At 53.2% G+C, this 9,165-nt stretch overlaps 1 protein-coding gene across 2 annotated transcripts; it reads right to left on the bottom strand.

Annotated features, from left to right (window-relative positions):
* Nucleotides 1–889: 889 nt before the first annotated feature.
* LOC123160932 (protein NRT1/ PTR FAMILY 5.1) lies at nt 890–6,766 on the bottom strand. 2 transcript variants are annotated; one of them, XM_044578786.1, is made up of 4 exons: nt 6,531–6,746; nt 6,215–6,432; nt 1,890–2,537; nt 890–1,847 (listed from the first exon to the last, which is right to left on the bottom strand). In XM_044578786.1, the coding sequence occupies exons 1-4, from the start codon at nt 6,637–6,639 to the stop codon at nt 1,068–1,070; spliced, it is 1,755 nt and encodes a 584-aa protein (XP_044434721.1). In that variant the 5' UTR covers nt 6,640–6,746; the 3' UTR covers nt 890–1,067. The 2 variants fall into 2 exon arrangements, with proteins under 2 accessions (XP_044434721.1, XP_044434720.1); XM_044578785.1 differs by having other exon boundaries at nt 890–2,537; nt 6,531–6,766.
* Between the last annotated feature and the right edge of the window lie 2,399 nt (nt 6,767–9,165).

The raw sequence follows: 9,165 nt of genomic DNA on the forward strand, positions 1-9,165 counted from the left end.
GGCGGTCGGCTTAAATAGTCGGGCTAGGCACTATGCAGCCTGCTGGAGTGGCGTCACACGGCGACATCGATCCGGCGAAGGAGACGAGCTTCGGACCGCCAGGTTTCCAGCCAATTTCGCGTGGGACCCCGATGACAGTCCGATGTGGCGGACGCGCCAAGGCGCCCTCATATTTGTCCCATATTTGGGTTGGCGAACGCCTAAGACCCGTTTAAGGCGTTCGGCTGGGTTAAAATTTCATGACCGGTCAGTGATCGGGAGAACCATCCAGTCGTTCGAGACGGGTTTGGCGTGCCCGCTGTAGATGCTCTTACCTGGCTGATTCCAGACAGTGCATGGTTGGCTTCGGAGTTCTCTCGTTCTATCGTTCTTGCCTCCTTCGTTTGGTAGCTGTGTGGCCGTTTCGTCCTCTTGTATTCCGCTTGGGTTGATGTGTGAGGCTTCCGTTCTTTGTACTTCGCGCTGCTTTGTTTTGGTTCGCGTGTGATTTTTTACTTTCCCTTCTACTAATTTTGTATTCGTTGGTTCGGAAATTCCATTTGGCTTGCTTTCTGGTGGCTGGACGTGCTTCGTTTCTTCGCTTCATTCGTGTCGTTGCGGGTGTACCTTAGGTGAAGGGTTTGAGCACTATATTAAAAAGACACATCAGTGATATTTTGTTTCAAACAAAAATATTTTGTCATGGAAGTGACACTTCCATGACGACAATAGTGATAAAAACATGCATTATCATGAATGTGGTAGGTAACTATTTTTGTGACATAAAATTATGACTGAAAATGAAATTCTTGTCCTGGGCGGCTGGCAGCTGGCGGCACACCTACATGAAGTTATTTGGTCTTCCATGACGTAAAAAATTATGATAAAAGTGAGGACGGAAATTTCTAGATGATTTCTCAAACAGATTTCGTCATGAAAATTTATAGAGTCATGTGTATATTTTTCAGATTTTTTTTGAAACTTCAAATATATGATTTTCGGATTTTTTTTTCAGAAAAAAACGAGTTCCATGGAGTTCGAGCTCGAAAAATTCACTCTCTTCTGCATGTACTCTGTACAATATACTGCTACTCCAGTATATATGCTCTGTCCCTTGTTGTGTTGTCTGGCAGACACGGCAGGTCCGCCTTTGCCTTGCCGCCGGCCACCATCTCGGTCTCGGTCTCCATTGCCCCATTGTCCTCCAAGAACTCTCTCTTGTACTTGTACCTCATGGCCACCCACACGAAGAGCGCCATGTTGGCCATGGTGAGGAGCAGCAGGAACACGTAGTAGTAGTCGAGGTGCGAGTCATTGAGGTTGTCGCCGATCCAGCTCTTGCGGCGGCCACCGCTCCCCCCGGTGGCCCGGTCGACGAGCGTCACGAGCAGGCTGTTGAGGAAGTTCCCGACGCCGAGCCCGCTGGTGAAGAAGGTGGTGCCGAGGCTCCGCATCCCCTCCGGCGACTGGTCGTAGAAGAACTCGAGGATGCCCACGGAGTTGAACACGTCGCCAACGCCCAGCAGCACGTACTGCGGCAGCATCCAGAAGACGCTCATCGGCACCGTGTCGTGGGGCCCGTGGGCGGCGCGCTCCCGGATCACCCGCATGCGCCGGACCTCCACCAGGCAGGCGCAGGCCACAACAAGCACCTGCAGCGCGCAGCCGATGCCCAGGCGCTGCAGGAGGGTGATGCCGCGCGGGTTGCCCGTGCGCCGCCGGACCAGCGGCACCAGCACGCGGTCGTAGATCGGGATCGAGACCAGCATGGAGATGGTGACGAAGCTGCCCAGGGACGCGGCCGGGACGTGGACGCCGCCGACGGAGCGGTCCAGCGTCGTCCCTTGCTTCACGAACAGGGTGTTCACCTGCGCCCAGATGGTGCAGGGCACCAGGGTCACCAGCCATACCACTATCATGCCGGCGATCAGCTTCACCTCCTCGACCTCGGTCACCGTGCACGCCCCACGCTCACGGATGGCCGCCTTGTCCAGGAACCTGAAGTTGGCCGGCGTGTGGAGCAGAAGCCGCTTCCCGGCCGCGGCGTACCACGCCTTGTCGTGCTCGTGCAGCCCGCCGGTGAGCGGGCATCCCCGGTTCGCGTAGGCCGCCCTGAGAACCTTGCCGATCAGCCTCGCCGGGCCGGCCGCCGTACTCCGCGTGACCGGCTTGTGCCGGTAGAACGGCGTGCCCACGTAGAAGAGCACGAGAGACAGGGCGAGGCCGACCGTCGGGATCGTGTACCCGACGCCCCAGCCGACCTCCTCCTGCACGTAGACAAGGACGAGCACGGCGACGAGGCCGCCGGCGAAGGAGCTGAACAGCCACCAGTTGAAGAAGGAGGCCTTGATCTCGCGCTCCCGGGCGTCCAAGTCGAACTGATCCGCGCCGAACGTCGAGATGTTGGGCTTGGTCCCACCCGCGCCGATGGCCATGGTGTAGAGCGCCGCGTACAGGAAGGCGACCTGCTGCCGCGTCGCCGGGGCGCAGTCGCCGCCCGCCGTGCACTGCGGGTGCAGCGGCTTCAGGGAGACGGCCAGGGTTATCAGAACCATGCCCTGCAACCATATAAATCATCCGACATTTACTAACACAATATTTTCCCCTTTTCCCCATACTCTTCAAAAGAAAATGATGAAATATTGGTTGTTTTTACTGCATGTTGAATCTTCCATTTTGAATCACAAGCGGAATGCGAGTCGAGTACAATAGATCACGGTTACAACATAATACAAAGTACGATGAAACCAGACGAGAACCGCCGCCATGGCTGGTGATCTCGTGTCCGTTACTACTAGCTTTGTGTAGTCCATTAAGTTACCTCGCAACATTGTGTTTTTCTTTCAGAAAGTGAAATGGAACTAGTTGAAAGCCCACATTAATACGTCTCCTGTGGCCTTAGTGCAATGGGTGTGTGGTGGATCCTGGCCCTTGCCGGCGGGAGGGCAAAGTTTTCAGGTGCTTCTTCAAGTTTTGTTAGGATTTGTGTTCTGCTTAAGAAGACGAGACGGCGGCGGTTTCTTGAAGATGGAATAAAGTTCTCCCCGTCTATTTCCCGTTTCAATGGTGTGTCTAGCACCGTCGGAGGGCCTGTGGAGGTGTGTCTCCGGCAGATCTCGCAAGATTTGGTCGGTGGTTGTCTTTGATGGATTCGCTCGGATCCGGTCTTTGTTCGTCTTTGTTCATGTGTCTTCAGGTTGGATCCTTCCGATCTAAAATTCTTTTATTGGCGGCGGTTGTTGTTCTGGGCTGTTGGTCCTATGGGACCTTAGCACGACGACTTCCCGACTGTCTACTACAACAAGTTGTGCTCGGCTCCGGCGAGGGAGGGGCGATGACGGCGGCACGCCTTCGGCTTGCTTCAGTGCTTGTAGTCGTCGCTAGGTGGTCTATGAATCTAAATGTAAGTTTTATTATTTCTGGTGTTCGTTGTACTGCCATTATTGAAGACGAATCGATCGACAATTTCCCGCCAAAAAAAGCCCACATTAACTTTCATTACAAGATTTTTGCTCGAATTTTGTCGAAAGTTGAAAGCCGGGTATTTAAAGTTGTGATTCAAGTTTAAGAAAGCTGTGTGCGTAAATTAGTTGAAACATGAAAGACAATTATCATAAAAATTGTGATTGATGTTTTTAAAAAGGTTGATGCAATTAGCTGAGAGACGATTTTTTTCATAGGTGCGTGATTCATTTTGTGGAAGGCTTTTTTTACAGAGACCTTGATGTGGTTAGTGGAAATATCGTTTTCAAGTTACTCCCTCCATTTCATAATGTAACACGTTTTTTCGCACTAGTGTAATGTCAAGAAAGGCTTTACATTATAAGACGGAGGGAGTGGTTTTTATCAGTGGATTAGCGGCAACCTAGATGTAATATGTCAACTATAGGCTAGACCGCTAGAGCAATTGTCAAGAAACTGTCCTTTCATCCCAAAATACAGTGATCACACATATTCTCTATAGCGGTCAAATGTCACATATCACAGACTTGGCTTCGTATTTTTCTTGTGAAAGTTATGTAAAAAACGATTACACAGATACATACCTGCATTTGAAAATTAAGAGTGCTAAAAACAAGTATTTGTTAGGTGACTTGGTTTGGGATTTTGTCCATGAATCATCCACATCAAATAAACTGCAAAAACACACGCTCGAGGATTGTTGGCAAAATGTACCCCTCATACTTTTTTTGTTTATGTTATCATTTTTTTTTGGTGTGGCCTAACATCAGATCACATATGATCCTCTCGAAAAAATTGGATCAGCCCCCGTATCGCTCTTGGCGACATGGCGGCGCCTCCAGGCCGACACCACCAATGCCCTCTCCTACTTGCACCTCCCTCCACCACTGCATGTGTGCCACTGGGCAAAGCCCTCGTGATGGATGACTGCGGGGCGACGCGTCATATTCATATAATCTCGGTGGCGACCATCATGGTTGCACATCGGAAGGTGACAGCGGTTCTGGTGGGTCTGTGTGGCACAAAGGCAGGATGCGTGGAGGAGGCTTTGCAGATGCGGCAGGTAGGCCAGTGAGCAGGTTCCTGTCGGGGGGGGGGGGGGGGGGGCTCGACGATGGGCGTGCTCGAGGCGGCCACGGTGCTCCGGTTGGGAGGCGTGGCATCGATATGGAGGTTGTGCACTCCATATCTAGTGATAGTTGTGCTCCACGCGACGTGTGTCGGCCATGATAATATGCCTTTTGTGCCCCATTTCCGGCCATGCCGGTCCCTGGGCTGACGGGCCTAGCAGGGCTTTGTCTAGGTGATATTCGGTGTTGGTCCTTGTGGTGACTACTCCAGCCTGTGGCGGCTTCCTCGCTAAGAATTGCGGTGGTCACCGAAAGGTGTTCATGAGGGTTCCTCTTTTCAGGACCCGGTGGTTGAATTCAACGGTGAGATGAAAAAAAATGGACGATGGCTTGACACAAAGGGATGGTTGTGTAGTGTTGACGGTCGCACATCGCACGTAGCTGCTGGGATAGTAGAAAAGTGGTGGCGACGGCCCATGATTGACGTCAATAGTGGTGCTACTCGAGCACCCGGTCTCGTGCTCCATGGTGAAAGCCTAGGTCTGGCCCGAGTTGGTTATACCTGGCAATGACGATATTTTTACGTCGTTACCTTGTTAATGCCATTGTTCGGATATGCTCGGACTGATCCTGCAGGGTGAACCTTATATTTTGGCCTTGAGTGGCTAGATCCTGAAAGCGTTGTTGTTGAAGAATCTCGTCATCCATGTAGTGTCATGAGATGGTTTATGTGGATACGGTCATTGGTGTAGTTTGTCAATCGCCAATCTGATCGCTTTGAGTTTTTTTTTCTCATTTACACATGGCTTTGGTCTTACATGACTTTGGTATTTGCTGGCGTGTTTTTTGTCTGTGTGTGTTGGTGTTAGTCGTGTGTATCATAACTGTGTAGGGTGAGGGCGTGTGTTTATTGTATTTGTATCCACTTAATGCTCCATTTGAGCCAACACAATTCACCGCTTGTCCCAAAAATGTTATTATTGACGTTTCTGCTAAGATACTCCATCTCAAAATGTAAGATATTTTTGTAGGCTAGTTCCTACTATTATTGTCATGGACGGTGACACATGTGAAGAGTTTTCCAGCTGTACTAAATCTGGGTTCTGGATTGGCATGGACATGATAGCCTTTTGCCATGCTTGGGTATACCCATCGGCATACGCCTTGTGTGATGGATGCCGGTGGGGCCGCCGTACGTGTAGCGCAGAAACAGAACAACGAAAGCAGAGTAGTAGTGGCTTTTGCCCACGCCTCCCAGCCGAAAGATTCCGAGATCCAAATGCGTTTTTCTTCTCCGGTCGCAATCCTAACCGTCATGACAAAACACTAGTCCTAGTTGGGTTGGCCCGAGCTGACAAGGATTGTCCGTAAGAATCTTCTACTACCAGCATCGGGCTCTGACTGAACACTACCGAGTACTGACTGATTAGTCTCTCCGTCCGGTTTCAGACATGGTGCAGTTCTCGAATAGCTGCTGCTAGCGTGGTAATTTCTTGTACGTTTTCTACTGCAGTGCGTTGTTTGAGTCATCCGAGTTACTACTAATAATAATGTGCTGTGAGTGAAACCGTGTATGAGGATGAGCTCCCAATTTGAAGGATGCATTGTGTTTTGGGAAATATACTGGATTGCGGATTAAATTGGACTCATCTATCGAACTGAAGATCAATCTAGGAGATGATTTTTGCTAGCCTGGTACTGACCGAGAGGTAGATGAGGGAGGAGACGGTGAAGGTCCAGAAGCGGCCGAGGAAGGCGTCGGCGACGTAGGCTCCGGCGATGGGCGTCATCCACACTGTGCCCGTCCAGTTGTTGACGCTGCGCACCGACGGCACCGTCTCCTGCCGCATCTGCGTCGTCAGGTACACCACCAGGTTCGACGCCACGCCGTAGAACGCCATCCGCTCGAACGCCTCGTACCCTGCGCCAGTCCATATGCGCGCGCGCGGGTTCATCAGAAGGAGAGTCGGATCAAATCGATCTATGGGAGACGGAGCCTGGTACTGACTGACCACTCACCGACTAGGAAGGAGCAGGCCTTCCAGCGGCCGGTCCGGGCGGCGACGACCGGCCGGCCGCGGAGGTCGACGGAGCCGTCCTTTGTGAACTCCGGCTTGAGTTCCTCCATCGATGGCCGACCCGACGATGTATGCTGTAGAGTGTAGACTCTAGTGCGTGTCTCGTGGTGTGTCGAAATGGGCTTGGCTGGAGCAAAATGATTGAGTGTATGTGGAGTGCCGGATGGCTACTTGCTAGGCAGAGACTGTCGCCGCGGGTAACTTCACCTCCGCCTTTGGCACATGTCGTTATCAGGAAAATGCTAAACTTATGCGAGATTACCTCTACAATTTTTTGAACATCAGATCAGTGCAGACACAAGCGCTCATTTATACGCGCGTACACGCACACCCTATTCCTATGAGCATCTCCGATAGACTGAACCGGCATATCATCTTGAGATTTTACGAAGTCACCGTAGTCCCCTCGTAGTCGACGGGGACGTCTCCTTACACTGAACGCGTATCGCCGGAAATCCTGAAATAAATCCAGCATAAATGCGAGTGGATCCCTCAAATCCTATCTATACATCTGCGACCCGGTCACCAAATTGCCATCCAACTAGCCCCTTAAACCAACTCTTTATGTCCGGGTTATCCGGCACACCTCAAATCCAATCTACATATGTGACAGATATTAAGAGGCGCGAACATGCCCGACATGTAAGATTGACAACCGGGACCCATGCAGAAAGCCACGTGTCTCTTGGGCGTCTCCTCCAATTCAATGAGGACGCATTCATGAAGCAGCCCTGGTGCGCTGCCCGAGAAACCCGGCTATTTAAGCCGGACGGCGAGGCGACCCTAACCTCGTTGTCATTCTCCTCCTCTCGCTTCCGTCCATGCCGCTGCTGCTCCCTCCTCTTCCTCTTCCTCTTCCTCCACCAGCCGCGACGGTCCGCTCCAAGGTAACATACTACAAGCTGCTCACTTCGGAGCGTCGGATAGAGATCCAGGCGAAGATGTGCGTCGTTGAGGCACACCGCACCACGCGCATTGTGGCCTGCCTGCCTCAAATTTCCTATAGGAGGAGGCGCCAGACGATGAGATGGAAGAGGCGGAGGTGTGGAAGGAGGAGGAGCCTACGTCGGATGAGTAGGAGGTGACTTCAATGCTGGAGCAGACCGAATTCAGCAATGTGGGAAGCGGTTGTGGAGTTTGAGCTCGCCCAAGCGAAGGAGGCGATGGAGCTGTAGGCCATCCTCGAGTTCATCCAGTCTGAGGCGAAGGTGACGACGAACCGCCACTTCATCCACGAGGCGAACGTGGAGCGTGAGCAGCTTTTCATGGACGAGAAGGACAAGGACGAGGAGTAGACATTTTGCCCGGCTGTCAATGACGACGAGGCCGGCGGCTCCGACAAGAAGGTTATAGAGCAAAGGGCGACTTTTCTGCCCATCAGCAAAGTGAAGCGCCTTTTCTGCTGAACTAGGTAGTCAGCCCTCTCCTCCCCGCGACGCATGCCGCGGCGGCCACCTCCCCACCGCCCAGCATGGGCATGCCTCCCTCTCCACGTGTAGGCGCAGGCTCCGGACCGCGGTGCAGTTCAGTTGCCGCCTCCCCTGGAGTATCCGAGGTCCCAGACTCTCTAGAGCTTGGCGCATCGCCATCCCCAGATCCAGAATCCCCGCCGCGGCTTCTATTGTGTGGTGAATGCTCGACGGCGGGCGCCCATGAAGATTCGGCGGATCCAAGCACGCCCCCCGCTTGACGCCTTCAATCCATCATCATCTTCCCATCCCCTACGGCCAGCCTTTCCTTTTTGGGGATGGACGGAGGCTGGACCGAGGTCAGCTCGCGCAAAAACCGCAAAGCCCCCCCCAAATATGGTGGATTCTCATGTGGCGCGCGCGGTGCCCCGTTCGGACTGGCGGTCGCACTTCAATGCGGTGGGTGGCCGTGAGGCCTTCTTAAACCGTTTTCACGGCCGCTGCTTCCGCTGTCTCAGCAAGCACCATCGCTGGAAAGACTGCTGCGACCCTCTGCATTGCATCATCTACGAGCTTTTCAGCCATTTTGGTCGTGATTGTCCACAAAACCCACGCAATGGCCAAGCCGGCCCTGCTCCCAGTAGGATAGGCCCCCTCCCTTCCCGCACCCCAGCCCACGCTTGACTGCGCTTCCCCACTCCGCCTCCACCCCCTTCGGATCCACCCTCTGTCGCTGCCATGGCTGAGCTTAGTCTGGTTGATCCGGCACGGCGGCCACACTCCAGCCATAAAGTGGGGAAATCCAGCCCGGCCATCGAGCAGGGCATCTTCTTCCTCCGCCGCCACACTGTCATGTTGCGCGCCCTTGACAGCGTGTGCGCAACCTCGCCCATGGCTGTGGGTCGCGCTCTTGACGGGCAGGTGTGCATTCCCCTGCACCACCTAAGGGTGACAGCGCACAACCCGGAGGACTTCTTCGTCATCTTCATGCAACCCACCTACCACGACAACACGGTCCGATGCGGCACTCTACGCGTTAATGGCGCCAACTTCGCCATTGCGCCTTGGAGAGGGAATGACCACGCGGGCCACGACACCTTCAACCTCAATGTTCGATGCATCATTGAGCACCTGCCCTAGCAATACTGGTCGATCGACGGTGCCCAG

Source organism: Triticum aestivum, chromosome 7B, assembly GCF_018294505.1.
Source record: "Triticum aestivum cultivar Chinese Spring chromosome 7B, IWGSC CS RefSeq v2.1, whole genome shotgun sequence".
Taxonomy (NCBI): Eukaryota; Viridiplantae; Streptophyta; class Magnoliopsida; order Poales; family Poaceae; genus Triticum; species Triticum aestivum.

Bases quoted from the DNA above. Each gene is read 5' to 3' on its own strand.
- LOC123160932 (XM_044578785.1), bottom strand. From the start codon at position 6,639: ATGGAGGAACTCAAGCCGGAGTTCACAAAGGACGGCTCCGTCGACCTC. The intron at 6,433-6,530 runs GTGAGTGGTCAG...GGACTGGCGCAG, and splicing joins GGCCTGCTCCTTCCTAGTCG to GGTACGAGGCGTTCGAGCGG. The intron at 2,538-6,214 runs GTCAGTACCAGG...ATATGGTTGCAG, and splicing joins CCTCCCTCATCTACCTCTCG to GGCATGGTTCTGATAACCCT.